Genomic DNA, 18,690 nt, shown 5'->3' on the forward strand with positions numbered 1-18,690 from the left:
GGCGACTTGTCCAGGGTGTACCCCGCCTTTCGCCCGTAGTCAGCTGGGATAGGCTCCAGCTTGCCTGCAACCCTGTAGAAGGATAAAGCGGCTAGAGATAATGAGATAATTTACATTTAATTTTTTTTAAGTGAGTATTTTTAAAATGTGGTCACGTTACTTTTCATTCAAATACGACAAGGTTTTTTTTTTTTTTTACATTTGTTGACAGTTTAACCACTAACGGTACTTCAAAAAGGACAAAAATTAAACAAGCATTCCATCAAATCCCTACATCGTTATATGTAAGATCATCATCATCATCATCATCATGTTTGCTGAGATTTGTAGCTTTGTCTTACAGATCAGATTCGACTGCATTAGTGTGAACAGATTTCTACTTTGATCTAGATTTATGTTCTAATAAAAATTTTAAAAAATTCATTTCCAAGTTCACTTGGACCCGTTTCTGACTCCGAAGCTTTTTGCTTTGTCTCACGACTTCCGCTTTTCTATTTTGATCCAATATCCAAAATATATTTTGACTTGGGTGTGATTTTTCTGCACTTTTTCCTGCATCAAATTTCACTTTTTTAATTCCTCTTGCAAGGTTAATGTTTATACAATAAATTAAACACAATGTCTGAAATACACCGGCGTCCTGGGAATGAGGTAAACATCGGGGCAGGGTGTTATTCAGCCCCTGTTCTTGTTAACCCTTCCCCCATTCCTTGACATGTCCTTTCAAAAACACACACACACAGAGCGAGAGAGCGCAATTACAGTCAGGGTGATTAATAGCTGAGCAATGTAAAGTTAATGGAATCTGCCCTCTCACATCCCCGCCTGTGCTGACACCGAGGCTTCATCCCTCGACCCCATGTCTGTGTGTCTATTTTCGCACACACATGCTTGTGCGTATTTATCTGTAGCCTCAGTATAGCTCTAAATTACGGTGATTAACAACGGTGCTCAGACGTGACCTTTGCACTCCACCTTTTGCGGCTAAGTGGTGAGGACAAAACGAGCGCTTTTGCTGTTAGCAACATACAATAAGCCTTTCATTGTATCATTGGAGTAACCAGGGCACTGCATCAAGCTACGGTATCATCATCATCATCATCATCATGGTGCTCAATTTGTTCATTTGGAAGACACGCATTTCGGCGTGGGATTGACACAACCCTGACGGTCAGAATTCCAATTAACTTGATGCAATTCTTAAAAAACAAAACCACAAATCTGTGGTGCGATATGACGTTCCAGACCTGCATCTGGTCTTCCACCTCATTACACATAGCTAACGTCTAATGACTTCACGTGATAAAGCACCGAGCTCCATCTGCCCTTCTTTATACCATATAAACCCGTCCCATAAAGCCGAACAAAATGGATATTGCATGAGACGTGATTTATAACCACCACCGAGGGGCTGCTGCTGGCTGAGAAAAAGAAGCAAAGCAGTGCATTTCTCTCGATTCATCACTCCCTTTCAGACACGGATGAAGTACAAAACCACGCATGATGTCCTTTCGGTCAAAAAAAAAAAAACACCCCAGCATCCTCTTACGCCAACGGAACTGGGAATACTCGGAAATGAGAATCCTCAGATGTGCGAGGTCGTAATTCTAACACGCCTCGGCCTTTCCAGAGCCCCGCGTATCCCCTGAAGAAGAGCGCGCTCTCTTTAAGCGCCGACTGATGGCTCTTCCGCTGCTTATCTTGGCCAGCCGCGGTTTGGAGAAGTACTGGAGGAGAAGACGGGGTTGAGGGATTTGTTCAGCTGAAAATTTCAGCAGTCGGGATCCAATAAATTACCGAGCTCCTGTCCAACAATAACAATCAGCGCTGGTGTGGTGAGGAGATCTGACGAAAGCAAGCCAGCGCTCTCATGCAAACCAGCGGCTCGTGGAAATAACTGTAATCAGAGCGAAGAGATCTGGCCACCCGCCCGTGAGTCCGGGGGTCTGGCAACCACCTTGCGCATCTCAGTGTACAGCTGGCTTTCATAACGCGCAGAAAAGAAGGATTGTGATGTTTTGCAGGACAAGAATGAAGGCCAGTTATTTACATATTCAACTGCAGATTATTTGATCCAAATGGACTTTGGGTCACGTTACCGTTGCTCAAAATAATCACATTGCTGAAGTGATACAAACCTGATTCTTTATCGTAGAAAGTCTCTGCAGAAACCATGACCAAGGAAAACCCCGGAACGCCACTCCATATCCACAAAGTTCCAGTTCCCGGAACCGTCTAACCATATTGTAAAATCGTTGTGGAGTGGTGTCGTGTCCCGCTGATACTTTTTCCACTTTTTCCACGTTGAGATTTTCCATCTTATGGGACTCGTCTTGCAAGAGACACTTAAAAAAAAAAAACAACTGGGCTACGGATGACATTCCACTTCCTTTTTCCATGAAGAGTGAAAGACAGCAGAGAGCCAAGTCAGACATGCATAAGTAGTCATGCTTCCTGCTGCCGTACAGTCCAAAATGGCAAAAGCTATCTTCTCAAAACAAATCGGATCCTTTTCAAGGTTTCAGGAGCACACTGAATGACATTCGGTGTCATTATTAACAGCAGGAAGCCTTTGGGCTATCAGCATTCGTAAGCCAACGTAATTGGATCACTAAACTAATCCCCAGTCATGTGAGCTTTCACAAACAGGCAGTAATCTCTCAAATCTGTGTCTCTTACAGTCCAGGAATCATCACAGAATCATGGGAACAGTCTTTCAGACTATAAATGCGAATCAACCAGAAGGAGAAATGTGCAAGTTAGCTTTCCTCTCTGCTGTAAATCTTGTTCATTTCTTTCTGGAGGTGCAGAAGCTCCATCCTGGGTGAAACTGCAGACGTGAGCATCCTGATAATGAACTACTCGCTAATAAGAAGTGAACTCGACGCTGGTCAACCAACGTTTGCAAGAAAGCCAGCAGTTCCCCAGCAGAGACGCAACCCGAGGTCTCGTGGAACGCACAGCCATCCATCAAGAGCCGATATCAATCCTGACTCGAAGCGAACCACCAGTGACTGCGGGTCTGTGCGTGTTTAATAAACAGCCATCACGACAAATCAATCTTGCTCTGTACTCTGCAGCAGTTAACTCGTTTATATCATACGGAGAGCCTTGAGAGAAAAAAACTGACCACAACCGCTAGCTGACCTCTGTGGACCAGAAGCAGAGAGACAGTAGATGGGGCTTCACTGGGTATTGACCTGCTACACTGCGCTAGTAATAAGACCTCCTTTCAGTTGGGGAGGAAAATGAAACTCGTAGCCATGAATGATTTAAATGGTCTATAAAGAGAGCCAGCCACCCGCAGCGCTCTAATAAAGCCCTTGTGAGAATATGCAGAAGCCAAGAGCTAATGGACCAGCAATGGTGTTAAAAAAAAACATTTTCAAGCATGTTTGAATTCAAAATAAATTTTTAAAAGCGTGACAAACTCAAGAACCCGGGCCTGTTCTGGGATTTTACAGCCAAAATACAGCTCTGGAGGATGGATATGGGGAGGGTGCGGGTGTGTGTGTCTGTGTGTAGCATGTTCATTTGCAGCTCTGGAGCTTAACATTGTGCCCTTGAGCAGCACAGATCCCCTCGCTGTGTTTTACAACTTCCCCTTTTACGAAACGGCTAAGCAAATTAATGCCAAAGTTTAGATTTCTGTAATAACAACCACGTCTGTGGTTGCGCATTTGGAACCTACACTATATCATACCCTGTTCGGCTCAACGTATATGTTTTAGTGCCTGTGACAGCGTAAGGATAGATACGTGTAAATATATCTGTATGCGTATACACACGCGCACACACACACACACACGCGTCTGAACCAAATAGCGTAGGAATGTATATATTCAGCTGTGCCATGTCGTGTGTGTGTGTGAGCCTGAGGCACGTGTACATGCCAAGAAGCTGTCAGGATCTACTTATTCGTTCGTGTAAAAGGCTTTTCTGTCTGGAGATGGTGTGTTTATTCGTACGTCTGTTTGAAGGTTTATTATTTTGAACATATATTGGTGGAGATGGACCGCAGCCATGGACACTTTGGATTGCAGGCTGCTGACTGCTGAAAATGGCACACAGAAAGTAGTTGCCTGTTTTTCCAAAAATTCCCAATAAATAAAAATAACGGGAAGCCATGACCTAATGGCTAGAGAAGCAGCTTTGGGACCAAAAGGTCGCTGGTTCGTAGCCTGGGCCCGCCCATCCTAAGCGTGACACAACATGAGGGCCTGTTGCGAGCTTAGTCTGGCCAGGCAAGCTACCTACAGCTCTTCCAAGCTCCCGAAAAATCGGGAACCAATCAACTTTGAGCATCTCCAACGGCCCTGGGTAGAGGCGTGTTCAAGGCAGTGACGTAGTAGAACTGCGACCGGAAGCCATAGATTGTTTACAGAATCTATGCCGGAAGCGCTTCATTCACTAGAAACATTACGAACATGGAGCAAGTTCTCATTGAAAACGGAGCAAAGAGCAGCCCTGAAGGTATTTATTGAAAGGAAGGACGTTTTCGCCTTGCTCCCGACTGGCTTCGGTAAGAGTTTAATCTACCAGTTAGCCCCGTCGCGTCACATTCGTCAGAGGAAAGAGTGATGTGATTGGTTTAAGCTTCGTCACAGCCTTTTCTGGCTTCGACCAGTAGCAAACTGAGGCATTTCAGGGAGGCGGGTCAACCATGGGCTCTGGGAAACGGTTGGGCTTAATATCTTGGCCAGACCAATAGCTCGGAGAGCTTTGCAGTTGCGTTAGCCAGACTAGCTGGTTCGATTCCCATGTCCAGCAGGAATGGCTGAAGTGCTCTTGAGCAAGGCATCTAACCTCCAGCTGCTCCCCAGGCCGTTCTGGGTGTGTTGTATGCCGCTCTGGATAACAGCATCTGCTAAATGCCAGTAATGTAATAATAATACTTCATACAGTTTTCCTTGAACAGCCAAGTTATGATTTGCTTCTTGACTTTCGCACAAGGCTAATGTACAGAACAAATAACAGCAGTCCATTTCACCCAAAATCTTTTCCATAAATCCATGCACAAAGCTCGTACACTGAGATATCACAGCCAGTACGTCCTGTTTCAGACATGCAGGGCTTAATTTGAGCCGGAACAAGATCCGTAACCTCCGTCGTCGGATCCGGCAGCTATTTTCATTTCATTCGGTGTTCCGGCAGCTATTTAAATGGATCAGATCACCTCCGTGACCATCACAAAGGGAAAAAAAAAATCAAACAATAAATTAAATAAATAAGTAAATAAAAATTTGCTTAGTGTTCGGTTTTGATTTTGATATCTGTTGTTGATTTCTCTCCTATGACATCCACAAAATCTATGCGAAAGGGGAAGGGGGGGGGGACATGGGGTGTATACTTCCGCTCAATAGAACACCGGGTTTTTTGTAGCCGTTAGCTTGCGCTGAGGAAAAATGGCAAAAAAACAAGAAAGCTTACTAAAATTTTTCAAAGTCCCAGGACAGCCGGATCCTAAACGACCTAAAATGGACGACGTTGGACACAGTGACACTGCACCAGCACCTGCTGCAAGTGTACCAGTCCGTGGGAAAAAGTCAAAAGTTTTGACAAAGAACATGGCGAAAAGGGAAAAAAGGTGACTGGTAGGCTACCGTACATTTCAACAGGAATGGACAGAGGAATTCGCCTTTGTGGGGTGAGAGGGTTCTGCTTTGTGTCCAATAGGCCTATACAATGACAAGATTGCAGCGATGAAACAATGACATAAAGCGACACTTCGAAACACGCCAAGCTACGTTTGCGTCAAAATATTCAGCGGGGGACAGGAGGAAGACGGCATGTCAAGAGCCTCTTCATTATGAAAAAGAATATATTACACTCAAATTGTTGGTCATACGTAAAAATGCATTTTAGTTGTATTCAGCGTCACTTTTTATATATGGCTCTCATGAAAATGTATTTGAAAATATGTGGCTTTCATGGCTCTCTCAGCCAAAAAGGTTCCCGACCCCTGCCTTAACATACGTGTGGAGAGCGAGAGTGAACTTGAGTGCTGTTTGGAGAACATTCTGAGCGTTGTCCATTGTTGTCCAGGATTTGATAACTGGTGCTGTTGCAATACAAGTCATGCAATAGGTGTGTGTGCGTAAAGTTATAGTAAACCGCCCTCCACCTTTTTTTTTTTGAGTCGCCGGACCCACCCACCTCCTGCGTTCCGGCCCGGGACCTCCCACTTCACAAATTAAGCACTGCAGACATGGGTTGTTATGTTCTTGCACGCCGTCTTGCACGTAACCACAATAGCCGCCCTCTCAGCTCATCGTCATTGAAAATGATTTTTTAAAGAAAAAAAAAAAGTCCACGCTGGCTGAAATCTTGACATCCCGGGTTTACTGGGATATTCCCATTTCCACTAAGTTCAACTTTGTGGTAAAACTTTGAGGGGTGGAACATTGACAGGCACAATGATTTCGAATTGCACTCGCTGGCTAGGGATGGCACGGTGGTGTAGTGGTTAGCGCTGTTGCCTCACAGCAAGAAGGTCCGGGTTCGAGCCCCGTGGCCGACGAGGGCCTTTCTGTGCAGAGTTTGCATGTTCTCCCCGTGGGTTTCCTCCGGGTGCTCCGGTTTCCCCCACAGTCCAAAGACATGCAGGTTAGGTTAACTGGTGACTCTAAATTGAGCGTAGGTGTGAATGTGAGTGTGAATGGTTGTCTGTGTCTATGTGTCAGCCCTGTGATGACCTGGCGACTTGTCCAGGGTGTACCCCGCCTTTCACCCGTAGTCAGCTGGGATAGGCTCCAGCTTGCCTGCGACCCTGTAGAAAGGTTAAAGCGGCTAGAGATAATGAGATGAGATGAGACTAGCTGGCTAACTAAACAAGTAGAAATCACTAGGAGAAAGTGGACAACTGGAAACAGGCTCCTCTTACATGTTCGCTAAAAGTAATCCCATAGCTATGCTATGTCTAGTTGATTACATCAGCGCTGATGCAGGTTTGGGTGTCGTACCTGTTCGGGTTTGAGGCCGGGTGGTACCCAGGCGTACTCCTCCAGAGCGCAGCCTGAGTCGTCGTCCGACGTGGAGTTCCTCTGGAAGTCGTACAACAGCTTGGACACGGTCTTCTCCATTTCCAGAGGCATGGCCGTCACAGCATGATCCTCCCGCGGACACTTACAGTGCAGACAGATCTTCCTGCACACAGAGAAATATCACGAAACGCTCATGAGAGACTTCAGTTACAAATCAGTTACAAAGCGACTGAGTGGAGTTAATCAGTCACGAATGCTGAGAGTAAATCAAACGATTGGAGTGGAGTTACTAAGCCATGAATGCTAATGAGCGCGTTTAGTTAGAAATGAAGCTAAAGTGAGTGGAGTCACAAATGGAGAGTTTATTTGAATTTTAACATGAGATTCAACCGATATTAGATTCCACCGAAACAATCTGAGATCAGTGTGGTGTTTTTATTTGCAGGGAACCAGAGATCTGCCAAAAAAAAAAAAAATCAGGATTTTAAACAATTCCAGGACAGATCAGTCAATATCACCCATCTGCTCATAATTTAACACACACACACACACACACAAAAAAAAAAAACTAATGGCTGAAAATAGACAGTTGTTTTGATAAAAACACAGAAATTTGCTTCATGGACTCAATCAAGATCCTCGGTCAGCTGGGAAAAGTCAGTACACAGGGCCAAATATCTCATCCCGTGGGGTTTTCAGTACTTTTCGTTGTTTTTTTGGGAGATTAGTTGCAATTATAATCAAAACACTGGCAAAGCTTCCTTTTTTTCTCAAACTGACGCCAACATATTCTGTGAAACTATGTTCAGTTATGTTTCATGAGTAGGGGTCGCGTGATACATGATGTACGGAGACCCCTGAAGGTCATAGTGGGGATTTTTTCCGCTACTTTTCATTCCTTCGCAGTACTTTTGTGTTAAACCGAACCCTTATTTCCAGGGAAAGCAAAAGTATTGCAAATGAATGCAAAAGTGCTGTGAAGGAATGCAAAAATATTGTGAGGTAAAGCGAGAGTATTTCAAAGGAATGCAAAAGTATTGTGAGGTAATACTTAATGCAAAAGTACAGCAAAGAAACGCGAAATTACTGTAAAGGAATGCAAAAATATTGTGAGGTAAAGCAAGAGTATTGCGAGGTAACACAAAAGTATTGCGAGGTCAAGCAAGAGTATTTCAAAGGAATGCAAAAGTATTGCGAGGTAATACTTAATGCAAAAGTATTGCAAAGAAACGCAAAAGTACTGGAAAGGAATGCAAAAATATTGCGAGGTCATGCAAGAGTATTGTGAGGCAATGCAAGAGTACTGCGAGGTAATACTTAATGCAAAAGTATTGCAAAGAAATGCAAAATTACTGTAAAGTAACGCAAAAACATTGTGAGGTAACGCAAGAGTATTTCAAAGGAATGCAAAAGTATTGCAAGGTAATAATTAATGCAAAAGTATAGCAAAGAAATGCAAAATTACTGTAAAGGAATGCAAAAATATTGTGTGGTAATGCAAGAGTATTGCAAGGCAACGCAAGAGTATTGTGAGCTCATGCAAGAGTACTGCAAGATAATACTTAAAGCAAAAGTATTGCAAAGAAATGCAAAATTACTGTAAAGGAATGCAAAAATATTGTGAGGTAATGTAAAAGTATTGCGAGGTAACGCAAGAGTATTTCAAAGGAATGCAAAAGTATTGTGAGGTAATACTTAATGCAAAAGTATTGCAAAGAAACAGAAAATTACTGTAAAGGAATGCAAAAATATTGTGAGATAATGTAAAAGTATTGTGAGGTAATGCAAAAATATTGCGAGGTAAAGCAAGAGTATTTCAGAGGAATGCAAAAGTATTGCAAAGAAACAAAATTACTGTAAAGGAAAGCAAAAACATTGTGAGGTCATGCAAGAGTATTGTGAGGCAATGCAAGAGTACTGCGAGGTAATACTTAAAACAAAAGTATTTCAAAGAAACGCAAAATTACTGTAAAGGAAAGCAAAAACATTGTGAGGTCATGCAAGAGTATTGTGAGGCAATGCAAGAGTACTGCGAGGTAATACTTAATACATAAGTGTTGCAAAGAAACGCAAAATTACTGTAAAGGAAAGCAAAAACATTGTGAGGTAATGCAAAAGTATTGCGAAGTAACGCAAAAGTATTGTGAGCTAAAGCAAGAGTATTTCAAAGGAATGCAAAAGTATTGTGAGGTAATACTTAATGCAAAAGTATTCCAAAGAAACGCGAAATTACTGTCAAGGAACGCAAAGATATTGCGAGGTAATGCAAGAGTATTGCGAGGTCATGCAAAAGTAGCTAAAAGAATCCTCACCATGGCCCGTAGGGGGCTCCATAAAGACGAGATGCATCATGATGCAATCGGTTTGCAAACAAACTGCCAGAAAAATTTATGTTATGTAACAGAAATGAACAAAATAATCTGTGTAACTTTTTACGATTTTAAAGATTCAGTACATATCTTTAACATTTAATCTGTTGCTTCCTATCAGAATTTTAAATTATTGTTATTATTATAAAATGCTTGAAAATATAGGGGATATCCTACAAGACTTCATCGTAACAATTTATCAAGATACTGATATTACCGTGTATTGTCATATTACCAAGCTTTACTCATGGATTCCCTTTTAAAAAACAAGCTCTATTTTGGCTATGGAACCATTTCAGGGCCAGAAAAATGCAAAAAGATCCCTGAAATGAAGAAATTACAAGATCTGTTCATGGTGATATTTGGTGTTTCACAGAATTACTGGATTTATCTTTGAAAATCTGTGATTGTTAAAGGTCTAGACACACTTTTAAAAACCACAAACTGCACCTTTAATCCTGACGCAGACATGACTCATGTTTCTTCCAGGAACTCATCACAAAAGCCCAGGTTTGTGAAAGCTCAGTTGATGAAAACACACAAAGAGACAAATCAGTGTCCTGTCCTTCAGAGTGAGAGAAGCATGAATCAGGTTACAGTGACACCTCGCACACAAAGACGTGCAACAACTGCTGGCCAAACTCCTCCTCACGCTCTAGTAACCTGGACAACAGGAGGAAACCTCCAGAGGCACTGAAAAGCCATCTCTCTTGCACACACACACCAGTCAAATGCTTCACATCTGGACAGTCTCCAGCAGAGCAGACGTGGCCATGCCAAACCTCACTCTCTGGCTCCGGAGGCTGCTGGTCAGATCTCTTAACCTCATCTGCCTCAAAGGCATGGACAGAACGCAGACCGAATCCCGTTAGCACCTCGGGCACCCTGCAGGCGGTGCGGCGTCAAGAAAATAAAAGTTGCCACATAACCACAGTCCACAAATTGCAGCCATTCTATAGATGGAGGCGGAGCCATCCTGGAAGAGACCACACCCTTCGTGACAGAGAGCTTTTATTGTCGGATAAAGGATAAGATTTGCACTGATTTGCAGCGCCACTTTCTTCTAAGGAGATGACTCAAGTAGAGCCAAGCCCTGCCAGTAAAATAAATAAATGCCCCCCAACACCGTCACCAACCCCCACAGCATCTCAAAGCCACGTTTTTTTTTTCCTCCTTTGTCACCTGTCTATATCTGTAATATATACTAAGTAACTTTAAAAACGCACAATGGAATTCAACACGATATCACTTTAGATCCATGCATATATTTGAAATTTATGATATTGTATGTAATGCACACACATCTTGAAACATCGATAAAGGACATTTATTGTCAAACTCAAGAATTAATTCACAATAAAAAAATTCAAAGTGACAGTTGGTCCATGTTTGGACCGTCATGCTGGAGATTCTGGGTCTGTGTCGTCCAGGGGTCTCGGCAGCAGTGACTGAGGGTGTCAGGAATCTGTCACGGAGGTGAGCTAGCCTGATGTGCTGATCCTGAACTGGCGTCGTGACTCGAGGCTGACCAGGGCGTGGACGATCCCTGGTGCTCCCTGTCTGTCTGTAACGCTGACTCAAACGGGAAATGGTCGAATGATGAACACCGAAGTGCCGGGCGACCTCTGTCTGTGTACTTCCGGCACGCAGCATCCCGATGGCCTGTTCACGTTGATTTTGGCTTAGGCGCGGCATCTTCAATAATGACAATTTTCCCATCATTTCCCCCGGGTATTTATAGGCAAGATTGTGTGTGTACAGTGTATGCAAAATTTGTTTGAAAATTAAAGCCTGTCCATGTCATTGACTACCCGAGTCATATTGTACGTTATTGAGTACAACTCCCTTAAATTCTGATTTGAGCACAGATTTGGAACTTATTCGGGCGGAACGAAGTTATTTTTCCATTGTGATATATTTCTTTTCTTCTTGAGATAAACTCAGCACGAATTCAGCAAGTTTTATCAATGTGCGTTTTTAAAGTTACTTATGCCGCTTTTCCACTACCAACGCGGCTGAGTCGTGCCGTGCTGAGTTGGGCTGAGTCGAGCTGAGCGGGGCTGTTGGAGTTGCATTTCGACTACAACCGCGCTGAACCGTGCTGGCTGGAAGTGGGTGGACACATTGGGTGGAGTTAGCAAAAGTGGGTGGACGTCAGGTGATGTCGTTAGGCGGCGCAAACAGTGACATCAGTGACCTTTTAAGCGGTAGTCTCACAACCCGGATAGTAAACAATAAACATGGAGGACATGGAGTCGTTAGTGTTGCTGGTCTTGGTGCTGTGGCTTGTTGTCACCGACAACGCCAACAGATACTGGCAAGAGCGTATAGATGAGGCGAGGCGCATAAGGCTTCATAATTCTCGTAATTCGTAATTCTCCTTCTTCCAGGTTTACAGTGTTTACAGATCCCAGCGTGCTTGCGGGGCGTGTGTGGGCATGTGAGGACACTCCTCCTCAAAAATCAGTGCACAGGGGAGTGTCTGCTCACGCCCCCAGCCTCACTCGGCTCGGTTTGGCTTGCTTCAGCCCCACTCCAAAACGGTGCGAGTTTTGGGTGCTAAGCAGGGCTGAAGCGAGCTGAGTCGTGCTGTTTTTTGGTAGTCGAAACGCGAGCCGTGTCGGGCTGAAGCGAGCTGAAAAAGGCTAGTGGAAAAGGGCCATTAGTGTAGCAATGAATGCTTTACATTTGAATACATCTGCACTCTTCATGACAGGTCAGAGGACCAGATATACACCCTGTCTCTCTGATGGATGTGTGTTTTGTGCTGGAAACCAGGGTCCAAAAACAACTTATATGATCTACACTAAACCTGTACAATTTTTTAAAATCTCTAATATGGCATTTGAATATTTGAGACTTATATTTGAGAGTAAAGGAAGGGAGGAAGAAAGAAAAAACCTCGAACAATCCATTCCCTCCCTCCAACCTCGAGCTTCTTGTTTGTTTCCTGACAGAACGCACGGTTTATTGTTGATGGGTTTTTTTTTCTTCTCATTTCGGATGCTGAGTCTTTCTCTCCTGCAGCTGCTCGAGCAAGGACAAGGACAGAGCTTCAGGTTCGTGTGTGTTGAGATCGAAGGAACATTTCACCCAAACACTCCAGTATCAGTAATGATGGATGAGAGGAAGCAGGAGCTGGAGCAATAATGACATCATGCTAAGTGCGCCCCATTTGCTTTAACTGTGTGTTGGTCGGCGGCTTTTTTTGTCGTCCTGAATGAGGCAGTAATTAATAAAGCTAGACATGTGCCGAGTTCCAATTTTCAGTCAACAATAAACGTCAGGATTTTATGACATCACAATTTTTTTTTTAATATACAAATGGCTACGGTTTCTTTTCTCACCATTCTCTCAGCAACGTCAATGTCATATTCATGAGAAATCCAATACAGAAGTAGCGGAGACGCTGGCGCAAATGGCGGACACGAAGCTCCACAATGCAATGCAGCTATTCTTCGTTTGCATGTGATGTCATCGCTAATTATGCATGAGGCTTTGAACTGGAAGTGGGCCATGTTGGAGGATATACACAAACTCACGCGGTGCACATTTACTATAGAAGATACGGTCGAGAGGTCGTTACGCTCAAGAATTCCTTTTGTTTCTTCGCTATGCCGACTCTTTGTGCTGTAATTGGATGCGGGCGCAATTCTGTTTGAGACAAGGGGACTTTAGAATTCCAGCAATTATAAGTAATCAAGGAGAAGAAAACAAGGGCGTAGCGTAGACGTCACTGGCGGTCCAACATAAACCGGGCTGATCTCAGCAATGAGAAAGCAAAAACCACGCGAGTCTGCAGTGAACATTTTATCAACGGTAAGGGCTACGAACTAGTTATTAATGAAAGATCGCAATATATAAGAAATATTGGATCATATAATAGCCTGGTCATGCAGAAACTCGCCGTGATCATCGAGTGTGTGATCCGACAATCAAAGGCTTCTACAATTATTTCATTTTAAAAAGAGCTGTATAGGATTTTTCATGACGCTGCTTTTATTTTGCTTTTTCGTTCCAGTCAGGAAACCAGCTGATCTCTACAATTTTATGGCTCCAGACTGGGCTCCGACACAACAATACGGGCCACAGCAAAACCAAAGACTTTGTTATTCCCGTTATTTCCATTTCCGGTTGAGAGTTTTTAATTTTTCTTTTTTTTTTTTGGGTTTGTGTAGTGTGATGTTTGTTCTTTGTTTGAGTGTTTTGTCCGTCAGTTGTGGTGTAGCTCCGGACCCAGTTTTGGCGTCCGTTTCCTTCAAGCTTTGGTGCGCCGTGGGTGATACCTGTGCTCCTCGCTATGGACTGCGGTGAGCTCGTTGCTCTTTTTAATGTCAGGGTTATCCAGCACTCTGTGTGGCGGTGCTTTTGTGCTTGGCGTGATGTTCCAAGTGATGTTACCCGGCGTTGTCGCGGTGGCTGTGCAGGCGGTGTGGGATTTATCTTCATGCACCTGGTGGGACTGTGGTAGCTACGCCATTGGAGTTACATCCTGACTCTCTTTTGGTGGACTCTCTCTCTCTTTTTGTTTTCCCCTCCCTTAACTGTAAAGCGACCTTGGGTGTGAGAAAGGCACTATATAAATTGAACTGATTATCTCATCTCATCTCATTACCTCTAGCTGCTTTATCCTTCTACAGGGTCGCAGGCAAGCTGGAGCCTATCCCAGCTGACTACGGGCGAAAGGCGGGGTACACCCTGGACAAGTTGCCAGGTCATCGCAGGGCTGACACATAGACACAGACAACCATTCACACTCACATTCACACCTACGGTCAATTTAGAGTCACCAGTTAACCTAACCTGCATGTCTTTGGACTGTGGGGGAAACCGGAGCACCCGGAGGAAACCCACGCGGACACGGGGAGAACATGCAAACTCCGCACAGAAAGGCCCTCGCCGACCACGGGGCTCGAACCCAGACCTTCTTGCTGTGAGGTGATGGTGCGAACCACTACACCACCGTACCGCCCTGAACTGATTATTATTATTATTATGGTACTAAAGTGGTACCTCGAAATGCTAGGCCTACAGAGCGCAGAAAGAAACTCAAAATTGCTGAAGAATCTTCCCAAACGATCACAGAGTCAGTCGAACAAGATTTATGTCAATCCCCTACCTCAAATCCTGCAGCCTCCTTGTCCGGTGAGTGCTCTTTTATCACTTTGAAGCAGTCAAAATGATTGTTTTTAAAATAGATTTGAGAAATGACTACAAGCTTCTCAATGTAACTCCTCTTTACTTTCCAGTCTGTACTCGTACCACTGTGTGTATGTGTATATTGTATATCCTCCAACATGGCGGCGGTCAGTGACACAAGCAGTCTTGGTCACATGGTTGCAAACAAAAAATATGACACAGTCGCGCCGAGTTACAGAAGAGACTCGTAACAGCTAGTCAGTGATATCCGAGATAAAAAGTGGTATTTGGATGAAAGTTGAAGCTTTGGAAGCGGATCTCTTTGAGGAGCTGGCCTGACTAAAGGACTAAAGCACCGCTGCATTTAGGAAGCAATGCAGCAAGGATCAAATCCCACTGGAGCATGACCAGAAGGTTTAATAGCATTGTGGGGAATGTTGGAAACCATTAACTAAAGCAAAAACAGTCCAACGTGTCACTGAAAGATGTTTAAACTTCCAAAATAGTGAAAACATTTGCTTCCCAAGTTGTTCAGGGTGGATTTTAACTTTAACCCTGTGACCTGTTTATTCTACAGAAGGAGCTCGAGCTGTGCTTTTTGTGTCAGGTCTGGAATGATGCATCATGACCTGGCCTGAGGAAATGGCCACCATGCTCTCATCATCACATCCTCATGACTCGCTGGATACTCAATTACCATTACAAGACACTGAGCTAAAGATCTTGTCTGGATGGCGTCAACGATGAAATGTTCTTTCATCTCGATCGTGTGACTCTGCTTTGCTAAACGCTTCCACGAAAACAAAGCTCCGAGTGTCTCGGGTTAGGAATAAAGCACCAACAAATTGGTTTTCCTTGAGCGAATAGACTTCTCCAGCTGAAAATTCCAGGTTTAAATCTCTCAATGCTCGGCAGACGGACAGCAAAAGCTCCGCATGTTGATTTCATTACAAAACCCCACGCGTGCACACAAGAGACCTTGCACTGACGGCCTTAAAAAACACGACCCCGGCTTCACTAGACAGACATAAAAGCGGCTGTCCCGTCCCTGGAGTCGATCGTGAACTGCTGCCAGCCTGCAAGGCGTCCACGGAGACAGTGAGCCATGTACTCGTGATGCGAGCAGACAGACGTTCGCATTCCGGCTTAAGAAGTGCATTTTCACGTCGTTTTAAAACAGCAGATGTGTTGTTGCTGCTGCGGGACAAGTCTCTGCCGTGTTTAACAATAGCTACAGGCAGAACACATGGCGCACAGCTGGATTTATGAGTAATTCCGTGCAGTTTGCAGGCGTGAACCAGGTTTTGAGCGATTTTTCAAGAGAAATTCCACATGGCCAGGATACCTGTGAGGCATGCAGGATTTCCATCGCATCACTCCAAACAGACAATCTTTTGAAATCTTGGGGCAGCTGGCGAAAGCAGAGCTAAATCTCCCTCCTCTCTCTGACATTGCTTTTCCTTTAAACAAGCCAACAGAGTGAGTTTAAAACAGAGCCCCACCCCGTTTCAGACTTCAATACAGCCAGAAATCGACTGCACTTGGATCGTGGAGGTATCAAACGAAAAATGTCCATTATTTGGGGACAGGGAAGAACAACAAGAAGCTTTTATTTGTCACAGATACATGACAGCAGAGTGAAATGCTTTTCGTCACATTTCACAGCTTGTTGGGAAGATGGAGTAAGCTTTGATACAGCATCTATGGAGCAGAAAGGAGCAAGAAACTTCCTCAAAGGCCTAAAAGTGGTAGCCTGGGCCCGCCCATCCTAAGCGTGACGCAACACGAGGGCCTGTTGCGAGCTTAGTCTGGCCAGGCAAGCTATCTACAGCTCTTCCAAGCTCCCGAAAAATCGGGAACCAATCAACTTTGAGCATCTCCAACGGCCCTGGGTAGAGGCGTGTTCAAGGCACTGACGTAGTAGAACTGCGACCGGAAGCCATAGATTGTTTACAGAATCTATGCCGGAAGCGCTTCATTCACGCTTCCGCATCTATTATGCATAGATGCTGTATTGAAAGCATTCAACGGGAAGTTCTCATTGAAAACGGAGCAAAGAGCAGCCCTGGAGGTATTTATTGAAAGGAAGGACGTTTTCGCCTTGCTCCCGACCAGCTTCGGTAAGAGTTTAATCTACCAGTTAGCCCCGTCGCGTCGCATACGTCAGAGGAAAGAGTGATGTGATTGGTTTAAGCTTCGTCACAGCCTTTTCTGGCTTCGACCAGTAGCAAACTGAGGCATTTCAGGGAGGCGGGTCAACCACGGGCTCTGGGAAACGGTTGGGCTTAATATCTTGGCCAGACCGATAGCTTGGAGAGCTTTGAAGTCGCGTTAGCCAGGCTATAAAAGTGGTAGCTTGGCAGTGCTGGGGTTTGAACCCCCAACCTTCTGATCCATAACCCAGATCCTTAAGCACTAAACCTCCATTCAACAAATCCAAACCTGGACCTTGAGTCAATCCCAAATCTAATTTAGGATTGTGGAAATGCATTACCACTGGAGATGTGGTGGCCACGCCTTCTTCACTGGGACTGACAGGTACATAAGCCATGCCTCATTCATTTGGGGACGATGGACATTTCAGCCACATACTCAATCTAACAAAGACGGCATGGGCACACCTTCTCACTGGAACTGACAGACACTGAGGCCACGCCTCCTTCATTTGAGCTGACGATGAGGCCACACCTTTTCACAGACACATAGGCCACACCTACTTGACACAAACTGACATGCACATAAGACACCTTTTGCTTCGTTTAGGGATGAGGGAAGAAAAGGCCACGCCTTCTCCAATGGAACCGACACAGGCCACGCCCCTTTCCATGAAACAGACACAGACATCACCCTGCTCCTAATATCCGATAAATTGCAAAGTGTTTAATTTATGCAGTGCATTGTGGGTTTTGGGTATTTCTTCAATTCTTTCAGACACAAATAGTGCACTAGATAGTGAACAGCATGTGGTTTTGGACGTGCAACAAAAGAGGCGTACACAATGGCAATTTCATCTGATAGCACCCTCGTATGGTTTTGGACTTGATATGATTTTACAGAGAGATGTTGGTTTCAATTTAGCTGTAATTTCCTCTTGTCTTTTAGAAGATACTCACCATTCTGTCAAAAGTATCATTAGTATTGACACCCCTGCACCAATTCAAATAGGAGGCTTCCTGGACTTCCTGGAGAATGATTAAAAAAAAAAAACCACGCCGATATGACATCTATCATATCATTAAGAGTGTTCTCTTGATTTTCAGCCGGAACATTTCCAATCATGCTTAACGACGGAGCATATTGTTAGCAAGCAATTATGGTGCACTAATACAATATGTTCAAACGGACGGGACAGGGATTACCACATGCGCCCACCTGCTGCAATCCATCATGACTGTCTGAATTTTCTCCCCAGGGCGTTCGGGCACCTGTGGCCTGGCACACATCCCACGACTAACATCAAGCCGGCACGCTTCATGCGTCCCACACTATCAGACAGCGGAGCGTCTGCATTCTTTACTTTTACTACAAATCTGCTTTTATTTCATTTCACGCCTCCAATACGGCATTCATGTAAACTAAAGGCGTTGTGGGGCGGAAGAGAAACAAGACCAGGTTTTGTCCCAGCTGCTGATTTATGCCGATTTGTGCTGAGGAATATACTTTTGTGCATAAATCTGCTCTCAGGTTGCCCCTGCTACTTACTCACGGGTGTCTGCTTTTGATTTTCTGCTAAAGGAAGACTTACAGCCTGCTGGAGGGGAAAAAAAAAACAAAAACCCTGAAGCACTATGAGGGCTAATGCAGAGGAAATGAGGAAGCAACCTTCAGAGATTTACATTACATTTCCCGTCTGTCCAAACCATCAGAAAGTGCACTAAAACACACCGTGGCACCGGGGAGTCCAGCTCAGCAGCAGAACGCTGGGGAGTGGAGACTCAAGTCTTTAAAGGATTGTGTGTAAAATGAATAAATCAATCTGGTAAATGTGAATAAACAACAACATGATTCATAAATCAATTAGTCGGCTGAGGAGGAAAAAAAAAAAAAAACAAGTCTGGTGTTATAGAAAGAAGTTAATTAGCATTCAGGAAAATAAGCCCTGAAGGGATGAACTGAATTATTTAAGAGTGCTGAAACAAAACGACTACACATTTTTAAAGTCTGTATGCGTGTCAGGCTGTAGCCTCAGAGGGTCTCGG

General features: G+C 44.2%; 1 protein-coding gene across 5 annotated transcripts in view; it reads right to left on the reverse strand.

The window, feature by feature from the left end:
- prickle2b (prickle homolog 2b) overlaps positions 1–18,690 on the reverse strand; it is a 151,596-nt gene that overhangs the window by 12,867 nt on the left and 120,039 nt on the right. For 3 of the 5 annotated variants that reach the window (XM_060910701.1, XM_060910700.1, XM_060910703.1), the window contains exon 2: positions 6,963–7,146. In XM_060910701.1, coding sequence (XP_060766684.1) covers positions 6,963–7,094 — 132 coding nt within the window. In that variant the 5' untranslated portion in view covers positions 7,095–7,146. Of the gene's footprint in view, positions 1–6,962; positions 7,147–9,802; positions 14,100–17,604; positions 18,487–18,690 lie in introns of those variants that run through there. The other 2 variants (XM_060910699.1, XM_060910702.1) reach the window with 2 other exon arrangements.

Source organism: Neoarius graeffei, chromosome 26 (assembly GCF_027579695.1).
Source record: "Neoarius graeffei isolate fNeoGra1 chromosome 26, fNeoGra1.pri, whole genome shotgun sequence".
Taxonomy (NCBI): domain Eukaryota; kingdom Metazoa; phylum Chordata; class Actinopteri; order Siluriformes; family Ariidae; genus Neoarius; species Neoarius graeffei.